Here is a 26733-nt window from a genome sequence, read left to right as displayed (position 1 = left end):
ACACCGGCCGGCTATGAGCCAAAGAGAAAAGAAATAATAAACAGGATTGGAAATTCTATGGTATGAGGTGTACATATTAATGAAAGACAGAAGCGCCTAGAACCGCTCGGCAGAGGTAAAAAACAACCTGAACCAACTCAACATAACAGCAGACACAATAAACGACAGAATAAAATTCAGAAACCTCATTAAGAAAAGTAAAATACATGAGATACACTGTGACAAACGAACAGGCGTAAAATGGGCCGAAGAACGCAAGCAAGCTCACAGCCGGAAGATGAAAGAAATATGGGCAACCAAAAAGGCAATCAAGATGAAGCCGAAGACACAAAGCCGACAAGAAGCATGGACAGAGGACCGGAAACAGAAACACAGTGAGCGAATGAGGGAAATTTGGGCAGCAAGGAAGGCAGCAAAAGGAACTGGCCATGTAGTTTAGTCCATCTGCGCTCTTTAAGGGCAAAACAGCAATAATAATAATAATAAATAAATAAATAAATAATAAAACTACTGGTACATAAGCACGACTTCACTGACACGGCTCACGTTAGCGACGGACGGTCACGTGATCGCCTGGTAACAAATCTACGCCATATGCTGTTGTTCAGAGCGACAACCGTGCTCTTTTAAGGGGCTCCGGAAAGGCTCAAAATCATGAAAAGTTCAATTTTTACTTTTTTGCGTTTTCTGAATCTGCAGACTATTACCTTTTAATAGATATATAATTTATTCAATTCCGAAGACTACAACTATTTTTAAATTTTTTTAAAATGTGTTCTACATGGGCGTGACCCACTGTGGCGCTGTTAAACTGCTGTCAAATGGTGTTATTATTAACGTCCGTGTTCATCAGGTACATTTTAGTGATGTGAGATAAAGTATGTGTTGTGGCTAAACCTATTTTCAGAGACTTAGCAGCACCTGAACTGTTGAAAAAGTGTATTCACGGAAAAACTCAAAACCCCAATGAAAGTGTAAATAGCGTTATATGGTCGAGAATCCCCAAGACTGTATTTGTTGGAATAGAAACACTTCACTTTGGTGTGTATGATGCTGTTGCGACTTTCAATGATGGCAACATTGTAAGGTGCAAGGTATTTAGAAATATGGGAATGAAGATAGGTTCTAACATGGTACGAGCGATGCTTGCTTTAGACAAGGAACGCCCTCGGGCTGCAGACAGGGCTGTAAAGAGTCTAGAAATACAAGCAAGAGTAAACAGGAGGAGGAACAAGAGGAAGCTGGAGGAGGAGTTTGCAGAGGATGAAGATAATCCATCCTATAGACCTGGAATGGACTAAAAAGTTAATCCAATCTTTGTCGCTCGATTCCCAAAACTTTTATTTTTCATACTAATTACATGTTTTCTAAGGATCTTCCAAACATATTTGTTTCAAACTTTCAGTAAATGTTACACAGTACCTTCTGCATAATTTAACACAGCCTTTTTCCAAAAAACTGTATATTTTTGAATATATAAATAAAAAATTGCAAAAAAATGTTGTGAATTTTCATTACAATTGAAAAAAATCATCTTTAATAACTGAACTAAAATTTTGTAAAATCCCTGTGTTAAGTTGTAGCCCATATCCCAATAAATAATCTGTAAAAAGTTCAACTTCCTACCTCAAATACTTTGTGAGGAAAGATGTAATTTATAAGCGTTATTTTAACATTGCAAGTATAGGGCGTTCCGGAGCCCCTTAAGGGAGTGGCTAACATTTTCTCCAGTGAGGTTGTGAAATGAATGAAATTTTCCCATCAGTGACACGTAGCTGGGTGATTAAGTACTACATAGAGGTTCATCTGCTTGCGTTGCCTTACCACAGATGTAGAAGACGGCTTCCCAGCCGAGGTTGGACGCTATGAGGCCGGACACGGGCAGCGACACGAACGTGCCGAAGTAGCTGCCGGAGAGCGCGAACGTGGCCAGCCGGCTCCGCTCGTGGGGAGGGGCCCAGCGGGACCACACGTGGTTGATGGCCGGGTGCGTCACTCCCTGGCACGCGCGTAACAGTAAAAAGATCACAGTTATTCAGATTATTCTGTCTCAGAGCTAATATTCAGACGCATCACAGTGTATTTGTACAAACGGAACACTGCCGGATGCAGCACATCCTTCCCTTTCGCATCAACACTTACCAAAGTAAGGTTAACACCGAAACCGATTTCAGCGTGCACGAAATCAAAAGACCTTGCTCCGCTCACTTGGTTTCCCATATAACAACAGGATATTACTCTTTTTTGAAGGACAGAACGAGAAATTCATTATATCCAGCTACAAAATTACTTCGAAGACAATAAACTCTTTCAGGACAAACAGCAAGGTTTTCGTGAGGGATAGTAGACAGTTACAGCGGCAATGGACTTCATTAGGAAGATAAGGCAAGGGTTTGCAGACAGATAATGTGTGACACTGACACTCTGCGACTTCAGCAAGGCATTTGATTGCATCTCGCACGAATTATTGCTTAGTAAATTAAAGCGCTATGGTTTGGAGGTGTTGTACTGGCTGCTCTTCAACCCTATCTTGAAAACCGAAAGCAGGTAGTATCAGCTAATGGCACACTCTCCCAAGGACAAAAACTGGAGTATGGCGCACCCCTGGGGTCCGCCATAAAACATCTCCTGCTCCTTATTTACGTTAACAATCCGGGTTGTAACAACCAAATCTTACAGTTTGTTGATGACACCGCCCTTTTTGCGAAAGGAAACACGAGCTCTTCAAGCAACAAACGTGCTCTCTGATAACATCAAAGAATGGCTCATCGACAATTAAATGAAAATTAATGAAGAAAAAAACGCATATCTGATATGCAGTCTTAGCAGCGTTGGATACCATGATAATGCGGAGCACGGGCGACTCTAGAAGACGGTGAGGGGGGGGGGGGGGCGGGGGCTAATGGTTGTGGTGGGAGGGGGTTTGGGGGAATGGATATCGCATAACAAAAGGAGAGTTGGGGTCCTCCACCGACAAATTGGTAAAATATGGTGTTGTTTAAAGTAGTTTTTGATAACTATTTTGGAGTTAAGGGTAAAAACGTGTGTACGGAATGTGTGCCCGGGAAAATAATACGATTTGACCCAGATGTCCAGCGATTTCGAAGTTTTTGTCTGGGGTCAGCAATTTAAGTGTTGGTAGGCATACCCGGCATATTTAGCTTTGTTGATTATTGTAAGTGGTACTCGTACATTAATATACATTCAATGTATATTAATAAATAATAAGGCTCCCATTTTAAGTTAAATGATATTTACTGGTTTAGACAGTAAGCTATTTGCCGCTCTTATTATTTTGTTAAAATGTGTTTGAAATACATTGCAACCTATATTGCTATATAATTATTAAAAAAATGATTTAATCTGTTGAAGTAATATATTCGCTGATTTCTGAAGTTATTTTATCCAGTGTAATATGATACTCCATTGGGGGGGGGGGGGGCTGTAGCCCCCGTAGACCCCCGCCCCTTGCCACTGCCCCTGATGTGGAGGCTGTCAAACTGCCGGGATTCATGATTGGCAGAAAACTATGAATGAATGAGCACGCAGTGAATGTGTGCTCCAAGCTCTACCGTGTAATATACCTTCTGAGGAGACTAAAAACGTATATTAACTGACACATAACTTATAACAGTGTATTAAGCACTATTTTATAGCTACATTAATTATGGCCTACTGTGGTCATTGGTGTGGTTACTCATACGTCCTGCTACTGTGACCACCCACTAGCGCCGTTCAGTCAGGAGGCTGACGACTTCCAGAACTTACGTCATGCCAACAGCTGCAATTTGTCACCAAGACTGTGTAGGCTACCTCGTGGGCATGGGAGACCAGCGAGCGCCCATCTACGATGGAAGGCAAATGGCGTGTCAGCAATGCCTCAATTGAAAGTGTTTCAGTATATGATTACGAGTGCGAGAAAAGGGCGTATTCCAATGTATGTGCTTTCTTTTTCTCAGTTTTTCTAATATTTTTTTTCAGCTAATGTGCTCTCTGTTCCTCAGTTTTTCTATTGTTTTTCTTTTCTTTGGTGTTCTTCAAAGTGTTTTTGTGAAATCTGGAAAAAAGGATGGCAGGGGAATGTGAGTGTTAATAAATAGAGTGTTCCAAGAAAATTACTGCGTTGAGAATGTTCTTGCTGTGTGTTTGTGTTTCTTTACTGAAACACAAATATGCAGTGGACGCAAGGTGAAGGTTTTAAAAAGCACGTGAACTGGCGGAAGAAACGAAATGTTGGTTCACAAGTAACAGGAAGCATTCTTCCAACATCATTGGTGTCTGAATTTGTCAGTCCAGTTATGCTATTGCAATTAAGTGTTTGTTTTGTCTTTAACGAAATATGTTTGACCTATTCATATTAGGCACCATCAGCGATCTATAACATAAAGAAAATTATTTAACGATATAAATCTTCTTAGAAGACCTGTAGTATTTCCTGACAGCATATTCAAGTTATGTAACTATTTACAATTACGGATTTGCAATTTATTTTTTGTTTTTCTAATCTCGTCACGTAGACATTGATTCTTCTTTAGGCAATAGATTCACACAGTACAGGTTTACAACTGACAATATGTTGCACTTATGCGTTTCACTACACATAAAAATTCCTATTGCGCACTGCACGTGGCTTGCCCACTGCTGTACGGTTGACTGAGTGATCATCGAAGCTATAGAGGCTGAGAGTGGAGTGGGGTGTTGGGGTTGGAACCGAGGGACAGTGGGTGTTAGGTGCACCGTGTGTGTGTGTGTGTGTGTGTGTGTGTGTGTGTGTGTGTGTGTGTGTGTGTGATTTTTTTTTGGGGGGGGGGGGTTGGGGTTGGTTGGTTTGTGGTTGGGTTTGTGTGCATGTGTGGGGGTGTCTTTCACTTTTTGAATTTTACATAATTTCTTCGTTAAATTTTTCACTAGAATTTTTATAGTAAGGTATGAGTTAGTAAGAATATTCTTTGTCTGTTATTGCTTTTTTCGTCGCCAAACATATTTTCGTTTTTATTTATGGCCCTATGCATGAAATATTCTTCCTGGGGCGTCTAACTACACTACTGGAAATTAAAATTGCTACACCAAGAAGAAATGCAGATGATAAACGGGTATTCATTGGACAAATATATTATAATAGAACTGACATGTGATTACATTTTCACGCAATTTGGGTGCATAGATACTGAGAAATCAGTACCTCTGGCTGTAATAACGGCCTTGATACGCCTGGGCATTGAGTCAAACAGACCTTGCATGGCGTGTACAGGTACAGCTGCCCATGTAGCTTCAACACGATACCACAGTTCATCAAGAGTAGTGACTGGCGTATTGTGACGAGCCAGTTGCTCGGACACCATTGACCAGATGTTTTCAATTGGCGAGAGATCTGGAGAATGTGCTGCCAGGGCAGCAGTCGAACATTTTCTGTATCCTGAAAGGCCTGTACAGATACTGCGACACGCGGTCGTGCATTATCCTGCTGAAATGTAGGGTTTCGCAGGGATCGAATGAAGGGTAGGGTCACGGGTCGTAACACATCTGAAATGTAACGTCCACTGTTCAAAGTGCCGTCAGTGCGAACAAGAGGTGACCGAGACGTGTAACCAATGGCACCCCATACCATCACGCCGGGTGATACGCCAGTATGGCGATGACGAATACACACTTGCAATGTGTGTTCACCGCGATGTTGCCAAACACGGATGCGACCATCATGATGCTGTTCACAGAACCTGGATTCATCCGAAAATATGACGTTTTGCCATTAGTGCACCCAGATTCGTCGGTGAGTACACCATCTCAGGCGCTCCTGTCTGTGATGCAGCGTTTAGGGTAACCGCAGCCATGGTCTCCGAGCTGATAGTCAATGCTGCTGCAAACGTCGTCGAACTGTTCGTGCAGTTGGTTGTTGTCTTGCAAACGTCCCCATCTGTTGACTTAGGGATCGAGACGTGGCTGCACGATCCGTTACAGCAATGCGGATAAGATGCCTGTCATCTGCTAGTGATACGAGGCCGTTGGGATCCAGCACGGCGTTCCGTATTACCCTCCTGAACTCACCGATTCCATATTCTGCTAACAGTCATTGGATCTCGACCAACGCGAGCAGCAACGTCGCGATACGATAAACCGCAATCGCGATAGGCTACAATCCGACCTTTATCAAAGTCGGAAACGTGATGGTACGCATTTCTCCTCCTCACACGAGGCATCACAACAACGTTTCACCAGGCAACGCCGATCAACTGCTGTTTGTGTATGAGAAATCAGTTGGAAACTTTCCTCATGTCAACACGTTGTAGGTGTCGCCACCGGCACCAACCTTGTGTGAATGCTCTGAAAAGCTAATTAATTCCATATCACAACATCTTCTTCCTGTCAGTTAAATTTCGCGTCTGTAGCACGTCATCTTCGTCGTGTAGCAATTTTAATGCTTCAAATGGCTCTGAGCACTATGGGACTCAACATCTTAGGTCATAAGTCCCCTAGAACTTAGAACTACTTAAACCTAACTAACCTAAGGACATCACACACACCCATGCCCGAGGCAGGATTCGAACCTGCGACCGTAGCAGTCCCGCGGTTCCGGACTGCAGCGCCAGAACCGCACGGCCACCGCGGCCGGCGCAATTTTAATGGCCAGTAGTGTATCTGTTGCCATTAGTACTCTGAAGAAATAACATAAACAATGATAATAACACTTAGCAAACCTCACTAACTGTCACAGTGATATGCTTGTGTTATCACTGCGCATAGCCCTATGAAGTAAATACAAGAGACAAAATTAAAAATATTAATTGATTTTTAAATTAATTTGAAAGAAATTACTTTTATTTATCTACTGGTTGTTATCCATCCATTGTTTCATTTCACAGACTTTGGTGCAATATGTCTAGTGTTATATTCCGGCTTGCAAAATGGATTAAAACCCCAATTTAGTTTTATATATACTATTAAATGAAGTGTGAAAGACTGTTTCCTCCTTTCAACCACGTTTTATTATAGATTTCAATGATAATCACAACCAGTTCCGAAACAGTGCAACACAGCACTTCATCACGATGTATACACAACTATTTCCAAAAACATGTCTCCTTGTTAGTAACTTCTTCCTGCTATAAGGGGTCAGAAACATCCAAAGATATTATTATCGTAAGCATCGATTACATTGTAAACAAACGCACGTCGTGCATATTTCGCTTACGACTTATTTTCTGTTTTAGTTTTCAGTACTAATTGTTAACGGTAATAATAGTAATAATCAGATAACACTAATAACAGTCAATGTTTCTAGTTACTCGATTAAACAAAATATGTAGGACAGTTTTGAAAATGCATAATTCAAATGAAAATAAATTTTACTTACATGCATTTAATAGTGGTATATACGTAAATATTACGTTACAATATCGATATTGTAAAAAACTCTTCATATTGATCGAGATATTCGCACGTTAAAGCATCCCTTTCCAGAATAGAGGGAGGCGCGCCAGTCCCGGATCGAACCCACGCAGCGGATCAAGGATGAGGGCTGGTGTGCCAGCCACCCTGGATGTGGTTTATAGGAGGTTTCCCATATTCCAATAGGTATGCAAGTCCCGTCCCAGTTCCATAGCCCGCAAAGAATTAGGAAACGTTCTCACGTTTGCACGTGAGATAACACTCGCAGAGAGCTGGACTTCACAGGGGGGGGGGGGGGGGGGGAGTAATGACGCTAGAGAGGGCGCCTGCCCAGCCGTTATCACTAACATCGCCAAATTCGATTTAATACGCTGACCCATGAAACGAAATCCTCCCGAACATGCCACGAATGCCCAACGGTACTGATCGGCCGCCGTGTCACCTTCAGCTCTCGGCATCACTCGATGCGGATATGGAGGGGCACGTGGTCAGCACACTGCTCTCCCGACTGTAGGAAGATACGGCATAAGGGAAGGATGGAGAATAACAGTGAACAATAAATTGTATTGGATAGCAATGTGAATTAAATGAGTGCATCATGTACTTTACTAAACACCGAGAATGTATGGCTGACCAGCGGCATTACGAGACGCATTCAAGTTCTAAGGCCTCTGATTTTTTTTCTCCGGACTGGAAAGAGATAGAAACATGCGCATTGTTTTAAAATGAGGCCGCGTTCATTGTCAATACGTCCCAGAGATGGCAGCACCGTACGGCAGATGGAATTTTACCGCCAGCGGCGAGAATGAGAACTGTTTTAAATACTTAAAATGGCGACGTTTTCCTTACTTGAACAGTGTGCAATCATTCGTTTTCTGAATTTGCGTGGTGTGAAACCAATTGAAATTCATCGACAGTTGAAGGAGACATTTGATGATGGTGTTATGGATGTGTCGAAAGTGCGTTCGTGGGTGCGGCAGTTTAATGAAGGCAGAACATCATGTGACAACAAACTGAAACAACCTCGGGCTCGCACAAGCCGGTCTGACGACATGATCGAGAAAGTGGAGAGAATTGTTTTGGGGGATCGCCGAACGACTGTTGAACAGATCGCCTCCAGAGTTGGCATTTATGTGGGTTCTGTGCACACAATCCTGCATGACGACCTGAAAATGCGAAAAGTGTCATCCAGGTGGGTGCCACAAATGCTGACGGATGACCACATGGCTGCCCGTGTGGCATGTTGCCAAGCAATGTTGACGTGCAACGACAGCATGAATGGGACTTTCTTTTCGTCGGTTGTGACAATGGATGAGACGTGGATGCCATTTTTCAATCCTGAAACAAAGCGCCAGTCAGCTCGATGGAAGCACACAGATTCACCACCACCAAAAAAATTTCGGGTAACCGCCAGTGCTGAAAAAATGATGGTGTCCATGTTCTGGGACAGCGAGGGCGTAATCCTTACCCATTGCGCTCCAAAGGGCACTACGGTAACAGTTGCATCCTATGAAAATGTTTTGAAGGACAAATTCCTTCCAGCAGTGCAACAAAAACGCCCGGGAAGGGCTGCGCATGTGCTGTTTCACCAAGACAACGCAACCGCACATCGAGCTAACGTTACGCAACAGTTTCTTCGTGATAACAACTTTGAAGTGAGTCCTCATGCTCCCTACTCACCTGACCTGGCACCTAGTGACTTTTGGCTTTTTCCAAAAATGAGAGATACTCTCCGTGGCCACACATTCACCAGCCGTGCTGCTATTGCCTCAGCGATTTTCCAGTGGTCAAAACAGACTCTAAAGAAGCCTTCGCCGCTGCCATGGAATCATGGCGTCAGCGTTGTGAAAAATGTGTACGTCTGCAGGGCGATTACGTCGAGAAGTAACGCCAGTTTCATCGATTTCGGGTGAGTAGTTAATCAGAAAAAAAATCGGAGGCCTTAGAACTTGAATGCACCTCGTATAGGAATAAACCGTAAACAAAAATGATGACACACTCAGTGACAAAAATAGTAATAAGAGATGCAGAATATTCTCATTAATTCAGAACTAGTAAACAGCTTAGCGACTAAATACGCTGCGGTCCCACCTCCAGGAGGCCCTCGATGATGCGCAGGGCGAGCAGCAGGTAGACGGAGAGGCGCGCCAGCGGCGGCGTCAGCAGGGTGAGGGCGGCCGTGGCGGCGATGCCCGCCCCGTACAGCCGCGCGCCGCCCACACGCGCCGCCAGCCAGCCGCCCGGGATCTGCGTCACCACGTAGCCCCAGAAGAAGGCGCCCAGCACCAGGCCCTGCGTGCCCGACGACCACTCGAACTCTCGGCTCTGCGGGCACCAACCACACGCTGCGCGTCACTTACCAGCTGTCGCGGTGTGAGCTGTGGACTACGTAGATCCCTGACCCGGTCCAAAGTAGCGAACGTTGTTATGCTGATGAGTCAAAACATTATGAGCACCTCCTTAAAAGTGTTGGTCCACATGTAGAATGTGAATGCTTTCCAGGTTCCTGTGGCGTCGGGCGTCTACACACGGATCACGTTTGCATTGAGCTGGTGCTGCACAGTGTCCCGGATGTGCACCACCTGGTTCAGGCGAACTTAGTTATCAAGAGTTCACTACCATGCTCCTCGAACCACGATTTGTCCTTGTGACATGCACAGTTATCTGACTGGAAGATGCCACCAGTATTGGAGTAAGACATCAAACAATAGGAAATGCAGGAGGTGCACAATAATATTCTCATAGCCCACAAATACCGAGGAACGTTCTATTACTACCATAGGTAACATGGAAGCCCATGTGAATAGCCCAAATGGTGTAGTACTGCCTGTGTCTCTGGTGCAACCCATGTTCCATCTAGTCGTTTACCTGGATGACAGTGCATCCAAACATGATCAGCAATGTAGTATAGCAAGGAATGAGATTCATCTGACCAGGTGTCTCCCTGGGCGTACCCTCACATTGCTAGAGCTGGAAACACATGATGCAATCTGAATCGTTTTGAAGATCATCGCTTCGGAGGGTCCAGATGTTACGGTGCATACTGACCTCCAAATCTATGAATACAGTACTCTCATCAGTTAACATTATTACAACACTGACCTTCTTCTCCATTTGCGTCTTTTCAGGGATGACTATGTATCTATGGATGACGATGCATGACTGCATCAAACAGTGCAAGTGGAGGAGCTCTTGGAATGAGAGGATGTCCAGCAAATGGATAGGCTCTAAATACCCCCTCCCGACTTAAATCCTGTTGGTCGCATGTGGGATGTATGGAGATACATGTAGCAGCATGTCCACATGCATCAACGACTATCCAACAATTTCCATCCGAAATGGTGAAGGAATGGAACGCCCTACCACAAAAAAACCATCATAACCTCATGTCTAGCATGGGAGCACATGGTAGATAATGCATTGCCACCCAAGGTGATTACAAGTAGTAGGGCAGGGTCGGTTCTGAGCAGAAAATCGTTGATGTCAGCACTATTTGGTTTCACCATTCCAGTAACTAATAATGTCAGCGTATTTCCACGTCAGTGTTCCACAAATTGCATTTGTGGTGCACTGAGGAAATTGTCATTATATTCAAAGTCACTGACCTTCTCTCAGACCTCCACAGCAACACATGACTGTCATCATGTTCTCAGTCAATCAATGGGGGCTCTCACTGCTTTCAGGCAATTTCCTCTCCATTCTATCTCCATGCTCTGTAGTGATGGGACCATAATTAATTTCGAAAACTGCTTGCAAAATTGGTAGGAAATTGGTAGAATAGGTCACAAAAATTGGCAGATTGGTAGGATAGGCCAAAACACAGATGTACCTGACTGATGTGCACACATGTCCAGCCTTGTAGAAAAAGATCCACGCAGTGCAGATGTAACTGGGCACTGTAAATAATTAGCTGTCTGATGGTAAGTGCAGCTCTTTGTACTGTATTTCAACAAATTAATTCCAAATCCTCCTTTAGAGCAGTTGCATGAGTCTAGTCATCTGTACTTCTTTGTGGAGGCGTTATTAATTAACATCACACATCACAAATAATATGCACATCACATGCATACCACACATGGTTCATACAGTTCACATGGACGTCACACAAACGTCATACCCACATCGAAAGTATGTCACACATTGCCTCACGACCCTTTATGCAGATGTGTTTCTGCCTGCTACATAAATTCATCCATTCCACTGGAAAAAACGCATGCTACGCATAATGCATAAAAAGAACTAACTAACTGTGAAATATAAAGATGCATTCACACTCAATTCCACCTCTTTTCCCCTCAGTAGCCCAAATATTTGTTTTCAAGTCGGTAGCTGCCAAAGAAAGTATAAGAAAACGTATTTACTATCACAGTTTGGATTTCATTTTATCAAAACGATGCCCTATATTTCAGATAAAGATATACTTACATTCACTGGCTCTTCCTGCATTTGGGCATGTATTACATCAACATGTAAAATTGACCCCCATAATCATACACAAATCTATGCTTGCAAAAATATGCATCTACTATGTCTAACAAAATCACACATCACCCAACAACATATACCATCCATCTTAAGACTCAGAAGTATAATAGATGTGTGATGTGTATACGGTATCTTGAGTTGCTTATTTGATCGAAAAATGTTCGTTTAAACACATGCAGCTCGTCTACGACTTGAGACGGTCTCCTTTTAAAAGAGAAAGTTATCAACTTCATGGTACAACAGACACAGCACTGGCGGTGCAGCTGTTTTGATATCATGCAGCCAGACTGTGTGGAGCATAATGCACTATACTGGAGATTTTTACTGACAACCTCCTAAAGGCAGCTGCCAGAATGTGATGTCTACTCCACATCAAATACTTTCTGTCAAAAGAACTGACAACTTTCTTGTAGACACAGTGTGTGCAAATATCAGTGCATAGGCGCTGTAGATGTAAGCTGATACAATGAATGTGATGTCTTTGATATTCAACCAACTGAAAAAATTCTGAACTGCTTTGCAAAGTGTATAACATAGGCAGTAGGTTTCATGAGACTCAGCTGCTGTGCATTCACACTGTGTGTTACTTGAGAAATCTGCTGATAGTGAGCCTAGTTCTACACAGCTTACTTGGGACAGCACATCACCATGCAAATGCACCTCTTCGATTGTATGCAATACATGTGCATATTGACAACACAATAAACCTAAGACCCCCACACTCCTATAAACAATCAGTTTAGGGCTAGGATTGAATGCAATAAAATAATTATGAGACCACACTATGTACTATATCTCAGCAGTTCAGTTTGATGCTAGAACGTAACATACATCAAGTATAGCTCACACAAGATAGAATATGTGTCTGCCTATTATAAATTGATGTGTAAATGCGTTCATTCATGTATAAAAAGATCCGTTTAATGCCAGTATAACTGCACATTGTAAATAATTAGTGCAGATGTACCATTTGAAAAACTGAGCACCTTATATGTAGACATGTCTGATTGTCATCACATCTATATAGTGTCATATGTTAACAACAGCCTCAGTGATTGGTTTAGCATTTACACCTGCAACGAGAAAGTGTTACATTAGATTTTTTTCAGATGTGCGCACACACACGCACACATAAATATAGTGAATAACGATTGTGGAGTTGGGGGAGTGTAGCATACAAGAAAACTTAATACTAGTGATGTAATAAGATTCAAAATCTGCAGTGAGCTTAGGGCAAACATTACGCTCGCTCTAGAGATACTCCTGCTCTATGCTGCTATCATACATACTGCACACATGAAGTGGAGGGCAAACGATGCTTCCAGCCTCCATTTCATGCTTGTGAAACTGTAATTACACCACCAGCTGACAGACAGCTATCATGTGCCACCTTGGTGCGCAAACTTCTGAGGGCAATCCGACCCACATAAAGTGTCGCTTCACAATGGCTCTTATGAGTTGGTTACTCCAATGACACATGACCTCTCAGTCACAGCTCAAGTAACGTGAGCGTGATGCAGAGCACTCATGCCAGTGAAGTCTTGTAAAATTATGCCTCCTATTGCATCTGTTCTGTAATCCTGTTCAAAATCTTTTTTGGTCATATTAGCAGTCTTCTGAATATCAAAAGATGCCTCATGCTGGCACTTGCCTTGCTATCACCAGATGTCTCAAGTAGCGTGCAGTATGACCCAGAGCACTCTTGGTCAAATAAGCAAATTAGGCTCCATGAGATGAGAGAGAGTTGTTGGCACTGGCTTGTTGAGCTGATAATTTTGAAGTGAGAAGTTACTAGTGGTATATGATATTACTTGTAGATATGCAGATAAATATCAGATTATAACTACTGCTCCATCAGATTTTTAAAATGTCTGCATCCCTGCTAATTTCAGTCAACAAAACTTGCTTTTTGGCTACAGTGGCGCTTACAGAAAAACCTCAAGGAGGGAGCGCTGAAGATATCTTGAGCTAACTTTACTTTTACCATAATAAAAAATAATCAAGTCACATGCAATGTTTAAGAAAGTTTCACTTGAATTGATTATACAAATACACAAGGCAATGTACACTCCTGGAAGTTGAAATAAGAACACCGTGAATTCATTGTCCCAGGAAGGGGAAACTTTATTGACACATTCCTGGGGTCAGATACATCACATGATCACACTGACAGAACCACAGGCACATAGACACAGGCAACAGAGCATGCACAATGTCGGCACTAGTACAGTGTATATCCACCTTTCGCAGCAATGCAGGCTGCTATTCTCCCATGGAGACGATCGTAGAGATGCTGGATGTAGCCCTGTGGAACGGCTTGCCATGCCATTTCCACCTGGCGCCTCAGTTGGACCAGCGTTCGTGCTGGACGTGCAGACCGCGTGAGACGACGCTTCATCCAGTCCCAAACATGCTCAATGGGGGACAGATCCGGAGATCTTGCTGGCCAGGGTAGTTGACTTACACCTTCTAGAGCACGTTGGGTGGCACGGGATACATGCGGACGTGCATTGTACTGTTGGAACAGCAAGTTCCCTTGCCGGTCTAGGAATGGTAGAACGATGGGTTCGATGACGGTTTGGATGTACCGTGCACTATTCAGTGTCCCCTCGACGATCGCCAGTGGTGTACGGCCAGTGTAGGAGATCGCTCCCCACACCATGGTGCCGGGTGTTGGCCCTGTGTGCCTCGGTCGTATGCAGTCCTGATTGTGGCGCTCACCTGCACGGCGCCAAACACGCATACGACCATCATTGGCACCAAGGCAGAAGCGACTCTCATCGCTGAAGACGACACGTCTCCATTCGTCCCTCCATTCACGCCTGTCGCGACACCACTGGAGGCGGGCTGCACGATGTTGGGGCGTGAGCGGAAGACGGCCTAACGGTGTGCGGGACCGTAGCCCAGCTTCATGGAGACGGTTGCGAATGGTCCTCGCCGATACCCCAGGAGCAACAGTGTCCCTAATTTGCTGGGAAGTGGCGGTGCGGTCCCCTACGGCACTGCGTAGGATCCTACGGTCTTGGCGTGCATCCGTGCGTCGCTGCGGTCCGGTCCCAGGTCGACGGGCACGTGCACCTTCCGCCGACCACTGGCGACAACATCGATGTACTGTGGAGACCTCACGCCCCACGTGTTGAGCAATTCGGCAGTACGTCCACCCTGCCTCCCGCATGCCCACTATACGCCCTCGCTCAAAGTCCGTCAACTGCACATACGGTTCACGTCCACGCTGTCGCGGCATGCTACCAGTGTTAAAGACTGCGATGGAGCTCCGTACGCCACGGCAAACTGGCTGACACTGACGGCGGCGGTGCACAAATGCTGCGCAGCTAGCGCCATTCGACGGCCAACACCGCGGTTCCTGGTGTGTCCGCTGTGCCGTGCGTGTGATCATTGCTTGTACAGCCCTCTCGCAGTGTCCGGAGCAAGTATGGTGGGTCTGACACACCGGTGTCAATGTGTTCTTTTTTCCATTTCCAGGAGTGTATATAAAAAGTTACAATTGTCGTTCTCTGCACTGGCGGGCCAACTGCCTGGTACTGACACGGCCTTGCGCAGTGTTAGTCACATTTTGCTCCAAGTCTGGTGTCCGAACATTTCGGGTAGGTCATTCATGGTTTCCTGCTTCCTGGCGCGAGCTTTTCTCAGACAAACGGCGAAACACTGTTGGAAACATCGAATGCTGTGGTTGTAGTGGGCGGAGACAGGTCTTCTGACACAGCGTTGCTGTCCACCGCCCGTTAGCATTTCCCTTTCCGAAAGTAAACACCATGTCGGCAAGCTGTCGATTCGAATACGGAACCACCGTGTACAACGCTGTATCACATCCGCTACAAGGTGAGTGAGCAAGAGAATGAATCAGTCACAACATTACCAATTACTATGGCGGGAGAGGACTCTAGAGCATGAAGTATGAGGAACAGTACCACCCTCTAGGAGGAAACCATGCACACCGTAACTGTGGCTGCATGGTACAACGTGTATAAGACTGCAGACTCTGTAAAAAAAAGTATGATTGAATAAACAGTCTCTAGTATTGGAATCATGCGTTTCTGAACATAAGTTCATTAGACCTTTTTTGTTCCGTATCCTCTCATTGATTAATCCCTAGAGTGCGTGCACAGTGGAAAAAATTACCCTGTATATATGTTGCATATAGACTCTCAATAACCAAAAATTTCAAAGGTGGGCCGGCCGCGGTGGTCTAGCGGTTCTAGGCGCTCAGTCCGGAACCGCGCGACTGCTACGGTCGCAGGTTCGAATCCTGCCTCGGGCATGGATGTATGTGATGTCCTTAGGTTAGTTAGGTTTAAGTATTTCTAAGTTCTAGGGCAGGGGCGGGCAAACGTTGCACGCGGCTCGTGAGCGCACAGCGCTGCACTGTGCTGCTCGCGTGCAATCGTCGAATGGGGCAGTGGCGACAGCCGGCAGGCTGCGGCAGTTTAGTACCAGGCTAAGCCGCGGACGTTGATGCGAAGCGACCACTACGTAGTGAACGTTGTATTTCAAGAACCGGAAAATGCAGAGTGAATCAAGGAAACGGAGACGTGGAGATTTGCTATCTTTTAAAAAGTAATGGGAGAATCATTTTTTCTTTGTGCAAAAACGTGAAAATTCGAAATGTTTAATATGAGGCAGTATTCACGCTGGTCAGCGGAAGTTTAGTATTGAAGGCCATTATAATAAATTTCACAAGGACGAGTACAATTTATTGTCGGATTCTGAGCGGATGGGGAAATTGACTGAGCTTAAGAAGAGCGACCTGACGATATTAGATCCATATGTCCTAGTTGCCGTTGTCACGAGAGATCTGCGACTTTCTCTCGTCATGTCTCTCATCTAACTGATTTAATATTTTATGGAGCACTGTTTTCAATTTTTCAGGACGACAACAATAATAGCCCAGCGGTACGTGCAAGCTATAAAATTGCGCTTAATATAGTGAGAGCTGGAAAACCATTTGCTGAATTAATAAGCCTCGGTTAAGAACAAACACAAGTGATGAAAATTTACGTAACTGTTTGTGTTTGTCTGTATGCAGAAATTTTGTTCCAGATATTAAACGTATTGTAAACTCCACTTGTGATAATTAAATAAAACGTATCGTAGTTAATACGTACTCTTTCGAACCATGATTATTTCAAGCACTCCTGCTAACCTTATTCCATCATTCAATAAAGCAAGCTAGAGAAACAAAACGCATTACGGAGGAAGGAGTGGGCAGAAGGTATGGTGGGGAAGGGAGGTAAGCGGGCGGCCAGCTTGGCCGGCCGCGGTGGTCTAGCGGTTCTGTCGCTGCAGTCCGGAACCGCGGGACTGCTACGGTCGCAGGTTCGAATCCTGCCTCGGGCACGGGTGTGTGTGATGTCCTTAGGTTAGTTAGGTTTAAGTAGTTCTAAGTTCTAGGGGACTTATGACCTAAGATGTTGAGTCCCATAGTGCTCAGAGGGGCCAGCTTGCCCCTGTGTGCACGCAGAACACCTGTTAACTGCACGCGTGCAAGTGCACCGCACACGTGCAGGATTCCTGCTCGCCCGTGTTCTAGAGGATTCAGGACCATAGATGTTAAGTCCCATAGTGCTCAGAGCCATTTGAACCATTTTTCAAAGGTGGTTAACGTTCAAGACGGTTACCGCGTGTATTTAACGGAAAGCTGATTTTCATCCTCACAGTGGCGCTACCAGCGCCGCTGTTATGCGACAGGCACGAAATTTGACTTGACATCATCATTCAGATGTAGAAACACGCCTACCAACTTTCGTTTATAGCGCACTGCTCCTTCTTGGTGCTGCGAATTTTTTCGGTCAGCGTATTTTGAAGGGAATAACATTGCTGTAGACGAATAAATAAAATTATTTCTAAAAAACACAAATGTCAGTTATTTTTTGAGCACACTCGTACATCACACTATGTACAGAGTGAATAGCCATCGATATGCGTCTTCGAATGCCCGTGAAACCTGGATGTAAACTAAGCTTTGGAGATGTTACTTGCCGTAGAGAGGGTGCCGTTGGTCAGCGTGACGTTGCGCTCGGCCGTCATGGCGACGATGGCGACGCTGAGGTTGACGCGCAGCGAGTAGACGTTGAAGAAGCCGAGGAAGGCGAACAGCGACAGCAGGCGCCGCCGCCGCCGCCAGAAGGCCCAGCCGGCGCCCAGGCCGTCGCTGGGGGGCCTGCGGCAGCCAAGAGACCGACTTCACCCTCACCATCACCCACACCCGGCCACCGCCCTAAGACCTCGTGCATCTGACTATATAGCTGGACCAGACATCGTGACTCATTTAGTACTCAACACACAGAGAAACCACAGAAACTATACAGCCCGATTACACTATCTGACCAATATTACGTTAAAATGGGATGTGTCCACTGTAACGGAACATATTAAGGCTTTACTGTACCGAAGTATGTGATACCCTCCAAATTCAACCGGTTTAACGAGTATTTATGATTATAGAAAAGTTATTGTGTATGTTAACAATGATTGCATAACATGTCTCCATAAACAGTCAACCCATTAAATTATACTGAATAACTGACCCACACAAAAGTTTACATCACTTGATCAGTGATACAGCAAATGTCATCATGTAAAAACACTAAGTTCATCTTAAATAATTAATATGAAGTACGAAAAATAGTGGCCAACTTAGGTATTTTGGATCTCCTTAAATAAAAATCACCCAGTGAAACCTATTTGTTCACTAGGAGCGTTTTTACTCAGTATTCATGTAATCAATCCTATTTTAGACGAAAACCAATGTAATTCTTAATAATTCATGTTATTTACTTATTTATGCAAATTCGAGAAGTCAATTGACAAACTTCTAAAAAACTGCCTTTTTGTAACAAAGAATTATTCTGTCAAGTCAACAAATCTGTCTGTCATTTTAATAACATGTTAAATTATGTCACTTGATGGAAATTAATAACTTTTCTGCACAAATTATGATAACAGATGTACATGTGACTTATAAACTATATCTCTTTTTAGTAGTTCTTTGACAATGTTATAAATACAAGCAGCAAGAAGGGTCGGGGCGCAGTCGGAATGTCACTTTGGTAAAGTGTGTTTGTGTGTTATTGTTTGAGGTGGATAAACAATGCAAAGAACATGTAAAGGAAGTACTAATTTGTGTTGTGTCATGGTCCGTGGTGGACAGTGGAATTAAGATGGCCACCGGAGTAATAAATATTTGAAGTTTACATATTTGTTGGTTTCGCTCGTTCTTTATCATCAAAAGCACATAAAAAACACAGGACCTCATGTTTTTAACCCTAGACAACCAGATTTAGAGCCAGCATCAGCATCGAGACACAGCAGCGATCCAGCAAGTAGCAGCGATTACCACAACACAATGCATTTTAATGGCGCCAACCTAACATCAAGTGCTAACAAGCTCCGTAAATGGGAGTGAAATAGTGCGATTATAGCAATTAGCAATATCTACGACCAGGCGCCCATTACACCACCCTTCGCCTTCACGACTACTTGAACTCTGCTGGGGACACTATCACTCCGGTGTCTGAAGTCATGGAGGAATTACAGCCTATTCTTTCTCAACAGACGAAACCAGAAAAGCTAGAGATGTTGGACGCTGGAGACTGGAGTTAAGTCGACGTTTTAACTCATGCCAGAGGTGTTCCGTTGGGTTCAGGTCGGGACCCCGGGCAGGCCAATCCAATTCAGGAGCGATATTGTCTACAAACCCTTGCCTCACAGATGATGCTTTATGACAGGGTGTGATATCATGCTGACACAAAAACTCATCGTCTCCGAACTGTTCCTGTACTGTGCGGAGAACAGTACGCTGTAAACTGTTTTTTTTCTGAAGTGATGTACATTGCAACAGTGACCTGTTAGTAATATTTTATTATTACGACGCGCTTTGCTGCCATCATTAGGTGCATTTACAGTTAATTTTACATTGTAATTAATATGAAATGAGGTTAGTTTCCTTTGCCGTGTGTGCCAGTCAGGTTAGGTGTCAAAAAGACGCCTGTTCCGGAAGATAAATACGTTATGAATGTGTATATGTCTGATTTGCATCATTAGTCATTTTCTTAGTGCATTTGCTAACATTTTTATTGGTAATTTCGATGTCTGGAACCCAGAGCGCAGTAACAAGTTGATCACAACTCAACACTTTCACAATCATTTTTTACACCAATCCAAAGAGTCTTGAGAGCTAAGATAAACTAGTTTCTATTGTAAACACAGTAGTGTACAGTGAAGGTGGATATTTATATCGAGATATGTTTATGTCAAGGCGAATATCAGGTGAGGAGCTGATAAAGAATATTTTTTAGAATTAAAAAGGTATTCAACACTGAAGACGTTTTTAGAGAAGTCAATATTGTTACTTCCAAGTTTATCATTTAGCGACGTGTCCAAATGTTCTGTGCTATTGAATGAATATTGTCAATTCTTCATGTAAGTCCATTTGGCGTCCCATGTCCCTTTTATGTAATATATGAAGATCATGTGCGATATCATGGAATGGGTGGCCGGCGTTTTTTTGTGTGGGAAGCTATTACTGATTTATTATACTCACAAGTGTGGTAGAAATTTGTATGTTCGTTGTATCTTTTTTGGAAGTCACGCCCTGTTTGGCCTACATAGAAGGCTTTGCAGGTGCTACAAACTGTTTTATAAATGCCTGGTTGTGAGTGTTTATCTGTGTGTGCATTAATATTGTGCCTCAGTGTGTGTTGCAGTTTATCATGTCTCGTGAAGACACTGTTAATGTTGTGTAGTCTGAAAACGTTTCCTATATTTTAGGAGGGTTAGCCTGTGAAAGGAGTGCAAGCAGTGAATATACTTTTCATTTTCTGAGTGGAGTTAGTTTGATATAGTTTTCTCTTTTTTGTTGCAGTATATATATTATTTCACAAAAATCTCACAATAGAGTTGCAGCCTTCAAATAACATTCATATAACATACACAAGCTGTAAAATGTGTTCATACCCTTCCACACTAAACATTTTCTTAAGTGCAGTAAGAGAGGCATTTGACTGTGTGGGTCATGTACACTCTTAGAAAAACTCAGGTTTTGTGGAATTGAAGGCTATACACACAGCTTGTTTGAATCATACTTAATGAACAGAGAGCAAGAAGTTGTGCTGAATAGCAGAAATAATGTTGGGAGGGTGGTAAATTCTAATGAATGGGGAGTTACCACAAAGGGAGTCCCACAGGGTTCAATTTTAGGTCCTCTGCTGATCCTTATTCATGTGAATGACCTCCCACTTAACGTTCAGCAAGCAGAATTAGTGCTTTTTGCAGATGACATGAGTGTTATAATAAATCCCATTCCAGAAAAAGCAGCTGAAGATATTGTTAAAGATGTCTTTCAAACAATTATTAAGTGGTTCTCAGAAAATGGACTCTCCATTAATTTTGAAAAAAACTCACTATATCCAGTTCTGTACACAGAATAGAGTTATACCGACAATTGAGGTAGCATATGAACAGGGCTCAGTTAACAGGTTAGATTTATACAAATTTTTGGGTATTCAGATTGATGACAACTTGAACTGGAAGAAGCATATTACTGAGCTTCTCAAACAACTAAGTTCAGCTTCTTTTGCTCTTCGTATAATCGCTAGTCTTGGTAATAAACAGATCAGCCTCCTAACGTACTTTGCATATTTCCACTCAATAATGTCTTATGAAATAGTTTTCTGGGGTAACTCATCACTTAGACATAAAGTATTGATTGCACAAAAGAGAGCAGTGAGAATAATTAGTGGTGTTCACCCAAGGACGTCATGTAGGCAGCTTTTCAAGGAGTTAGGTATTTTAACTGCACCATCAGAGTACATATATTCGCTAATGAAATTCGTTACAAATAATCCATCTCAAATCGTGAAGAACAGGGATGTTCATACATACAACACTAGAGGGAAAAATGACCTTTCCTGTCCGTTATTGGAGCGGTCAGTTGCTCAAAAAGGAGTACATTATTCAGTAGCAAAAATCTTTGATCATTTGCCCAACAACATAAAGTGTCTGGCAGGTGGCAGATCAAGTTATAAATCTAGCTTACAATCATTTCGTTTTGACAACTCCTTCTATTCCATGGACGAGCTTCTGTTTTAGAAATGGTAAAAAAAAGATTGTACCTCTAAATGTAGTTGCAGCTGTAGAACCAAACATTTCAGTAATATTAATATTAGCACTATTCATGTGTGCCTATATATCTTGTAATCTGGCCTGTTCCACATCAAATAGATAAAAGAATCGGGAAAAATGATCTACGGAACATGGCATAACTAAAACTAAAACTAAACCATTCCCCAACTACCAAAAACACTTCTATGCTGTAACATCTCCTTCTGTGTACTTCATTGTCGGCACCACACAGGATGGCAGATAACATTCTGCAGGCATTAGCCAAACGCAAACTCCTCCATGGTATTGCCATAGGGTTGATCATTTCAAATCACTGGTTACCAGTCATCCGCTGCACTGGATGACTGTCCCTCTTTACATCACCTCAACCATCTGACTACAGAAATACGTGGCTTGTAAGCAATCGCTCGACCATTGTTTCCCATCCCTTTACACTCCATACGCAAACTCAGTGTTCAAATGGTTCAAATGGCTCTGAGCACTATGGGACTTAACATCTATGGTCATCAGTCCCCTAGAACGTAGAACTACTTAAACCTAACTAAACCAAGGACATCACACAACACCCAGTCATCACGAGGCAGAGAAAATCCCTGACCCCGCCGGGAATCGAACCCGGGAACCCGGGCAAACTCAGTGTGATAGTGGACTGCTGGCAGCACTTTGCAAATCACGAGCGATTCCTCCCGCTGGTTTCACGTGATTATTTAGAACCACCCTACGCAATGCTCAACAGTCTCAGTCTGTCAGTACACAAGACCTGTCTGGTCTTGTCTTAGCAGTGGTTGTTCCTCGCCCGCATCTCGTGGTCGTGCGGTAGCGTTCTCGCTTCCCACGCCCGGGTTCCCGGGTTCGATTCCCGGCGGGGTCAGGGATTTTCTCTGCCTCGTGATGGCTGGGTGTTGTGTGCTGTCCTTAGGTTAGTTAGGTTTAAGTAGTTCTAAGTTCTAGGGGACTTATGACCACAGCAGTTGAGTCCCATATTGCTCAGAGCCATTTGAACCATTTTTTGGTTGTTCCTCCACGTTACACTTCAGAATCGCATCATAAACAGTCGAGGTTGGCAGCTTTAGAAGGGTTCAAATGAAACTGAAATGCGCCTTTGGCGTCACTGGCCGGGAGGCCCCTTCCAGGGCAGATCCGACCGTCTTGGTGCAGGTCTTATTACACTACTGGCCATTAAAATTGCTATAACAATAAGAAATGCAGATGATAAACGAGTATCCATTGGACAAATATATTATACTAGAACTGACATGTGATTACATTTTCACGCAATTTGGGTGCATAGATCCTGAGAAATCAGTAGCCAGAACAACCACCTCTGGCTGTAACAACGATCTTGATACGCCTGGGCATTGAGTCAAACAGAGCTTGGATGGCGTGTACAGGTACAGCTGCCCATGCAGCTTCAACACGATACCACAGTTCATCAAGAGTAGCGACTGGCGTATTGTGACGAGCCAGTTGCTCGGCCACCATTGACCAGACGTTTTCAGTTGGTGAGAGATATGGAGAATGTGCTGGCCAGGGCAGCAGTCGAACATTTTCTGTACCCAGAAAGGCCCGTACAGGACGTGCAACATCCGGTCGTGCATTATCCTGCTGAAATGTAGGGTTTCGCAGGGATCGAATGAAGGGTAGAGCCACGGGTCGTAACACATCTGAAATGTAACGTCCATTGTTCAAAGTGCCGTCAGTGTGAACTAGAGGTGACCGAGACGTGTAACCAATGGCACCCCATACCATCACGCCGGGTGATACGCCAGTATGGCGATGACGAATACACGCTTCCAATGTGCGTTCACCGCGATGTCGCCAAACACGCATGCGACCATCATGATGCTGTTCAAAGAACCTGGATTCATCCGAAAAAATGGCGTTTTGCCATTCGTGCACCCACGTTCGTCGTTGCGTACACCATCGCAGGCGCTCCTGTCTGTGATGCAGCGTCAATGGTAACCGCAGCCATGGTCTCCGAGCTGATAGTCCATGCTGCTGCAAACGTCGTCAAACTGTTCGTGCAGATGGTTGTTGTCTTGCAAACGTTGCCATATGTTGACTCAGGGATCGAGACGTGGCTGCACGATCCGTTACAGCTATGCGGATAAGATGCCTGTCATCTCGACTGCTAGTGATACGAGGCCGTTGGGATCCAGCACGGCGTTCCGTATTACCCTCCGGAACCCACCGATTCCATATTCTGCTAACAATCATTGGATCTCGACCAACGCGAGCAGCAATCTCGCGATACGATAAACCGCAATCGCGATAGGCTACAATCCGACCTTTATCAAAGTCGGAAACGTGATGGTACGCATTTCTCCTCCTTACACGAGGCATAACAACTGCCGTTTGTGTATGAGAAATCGGTTGGATACTTTCCTCATGTCAGCACGTTGTAGGTGTCGCCACCGGCACCAACCTTGTGTGAATGCTCTGAAAAGCTAATCATTTGCATATCACAGCATCTTCTTCCTGTCGATTAAATTTTTGCGTCTGTAGCACGTCATTTTCGTGGTGTAGCAATTTTAGTGGTCAGTAGTGTACATTCGACGCCACGTTGGGCGATCTGCGCGCCGGATGGGGATGAAATGATGATGAAGACAACACAACACCCAGTCCCTGAGCGGAGAAAATCTCCGACCCAGCTCGAAATCGAACCCGGGCCCGTAGGACGGCAATCCGTTACGCTGATCAGTCAGCTATCGGGACGGACAAGGTTCAAATGTCCGTGATGGATTCGTTACGCAGGGGACATCGTATGAACAGTCAGCGTTCGAAGTCACTAAGCTTCCTGACCTACCAATTCTGCAATTCTCTACTCACAACAGCTTACACCCCTCCTCCTTTTATACTGGCGAGTCCGCTTCTGGTGACATCTAGTGCCAAAATCCGCATTACACTGGGGCGTCCTGATACTTCTGATCAGATGGTGTGTAGTGAGGCACGTGAGGTGCAGCGTCACCAGATCAAATTTACTGAAGACCTTGACTTAGCGATTCGCGGTTTAAAATGTCGCTGGGACAAGAAGATAAAAGAAGAGACTGAGTAAGGATATCTATATATTCAATAATTAGATGAGTATTTCCTTATAATATATTATGAAAAGAATTGGTACATCTACTTCTATATCCATACTCCGCAAGCCACCTGACGGTGTGTGGCGGAGGGTACCTTGAGTACCTCTATCGGTTCTCCCTTCTATTCCAGTCTCGTATTGTTCGTGGAAAGAAGGATTGTCGGTATTCAATAATTAGATGAGTATTTCCTTATAATATATTATGAAAAGAATTGGTACATCTACATCTACATCTACATCCATACTCCGCAAGCCACCTGACGGTGTGTGGCGGAGGGTACCTTGAGTACCTCTATCGGTTCTCCCTTCTATTCCAGTCTCGTATTGTTCGTGGAAAGAAGGATTGTCGGTATGCCTCTGTGTGGGCTCTAATCTCTCTGATTTTATCCTCATGGTCTCTTCGCGAGATATACGTAGGAGGGAGCAATATACTGCTTGACTCTTCGGTGAACGTATGTTCTCGAAACTTTGACAAAAGCCCGTACCGAGCTACTGAGCGTCTCTCCTGCAGAGTCTTCCACTGGAGTTTATCTATCATCTCCGTAACGCTTTCGCGATTACTGAATGATCCTGTAACGAAGCGCGCTGCTCTCCGTTGGATCTTCTCTATCTCTTCTATCAACCCTATCTGGTACGGATCCCACACTGCTGAGCAGTATCCAAGCAGTGGGCGAACAAGCGTACTGTAACCTACTTCCTTTGTTTTCGGATTGCATTTCCTTAGTATTCTTCCAATGAATCTCAGTCTGGCATCTGCTTTACCGACGATCAACTTTATATGATCATTCCATTTTAAATCACTCCTAATGCGTACTCCCAGATAATTTATGGTATTAACTGCTTCCAGTTGCTGACCTGCTATTTTGTAGCTAAATGATAAAGGATCTATCTTTCTGTGTATTCGCAGCACATTACACTTGTCTACATTGAGATTCAATTGCCATTCCCTGCACCATGCGTCAATTCGTTGCAGATCCTCCTGCATTTCAGTACAATTTTACATTGTTACAACCTCTCGATACACCACAGCATCATCTGCAAAAAGCCTCAGTGAACTTCCGATGTCATCCACCAGGTCATTTATGTATATTGTGAATAGCAAAGGTCCTACGACACTCCCCTGCGGCACGCCTGAAATCACTCTTACTTCGGAGGACTTCTCTTCATTGAGAATGACATGCTGCGTCCTGTTATCTAGGAACTCCTCAATCCAATCACACAATTGGTCTGATAGTCCATATGCTTTTACTTTGTTCATTAAACGACTGTACACTGGTACAACTGCACAGACAGGCAAAATATAGGCTGCCTTACACTTTCCACTTTCACAAGCTGTGATTGTAACAACGATGTCAAATGTCGTAAAACAAGCTTCACTCTTAATGCGCTACGTTGCGTATTTGCAAAACTTCTTTACACATGATAATTGTATTATATATGCACATACACAAAGGTTGCAATATTTTGGAAAAAAATAATATTAAATTGTTAGTTAGGTCTACCGACATCTACGACTCATAAGCTCGTCTATAAAAGATCGCTAATACGAGTAAACAGTACATTATACGATTAAATATGAAAAAACACAAGCATAATAAAGAATTGAATGATGTATGCTTTTTTTCTAACTAGCATATAGC

At 43.8% G+C, this 26733-nt stretch overlaps 1 protein-coding gene across 1 annotated transcript in view; it reads right to left on the bottom strand.

The window, feature by feature from the left end:
- LOC126163035 (vesicular glutamate transporter 2-like) overlaps positions 1-26733 on the bottom strand; it is a 181937-nt gene that overhangs the window by 61168 nt on the left and 94036 nt on the right. The window contains exons 3-5 of the mRNA XM_049919908.1: positions 17869-18049; positions 9478-9711; positions 1825-1999 (exon numbers count right to left, since the gene is read on the bottom strand). Coding sequence (XP_049775865.1) covers positions 1825-1999; positions 9478-9711; positions 17869-18049 — 590 coding nt within the window. The remainder of the gene's footprint in view (positions 1-1824; positions 2000-9477; positions 9712-17868; positions 18050-26733) is intronic.

The sequence above is a fragment of the Schistocerca cancellata genome, chromosome 2 (assembly GCF_023864275.1).
Source record: "Schistocerca cancellata isolate TAMUIC-IGC-003103 chromosome 2, iqSchCanc2.1, whole genome shotgun sequence".
NCBI classification, from domain to species: domain Eukaryota; kingdom Metazoa; phylum Arthropoda; class Insecta; order Orthoptera; family Acrididae; genus Schistocerca; species Schistocerca cancellata.
The sequence above is the reverse complement of the archived record's forward strand: the minus strand, read 5'-3'. Positions and strand labels throughout refer to the sequence as shown.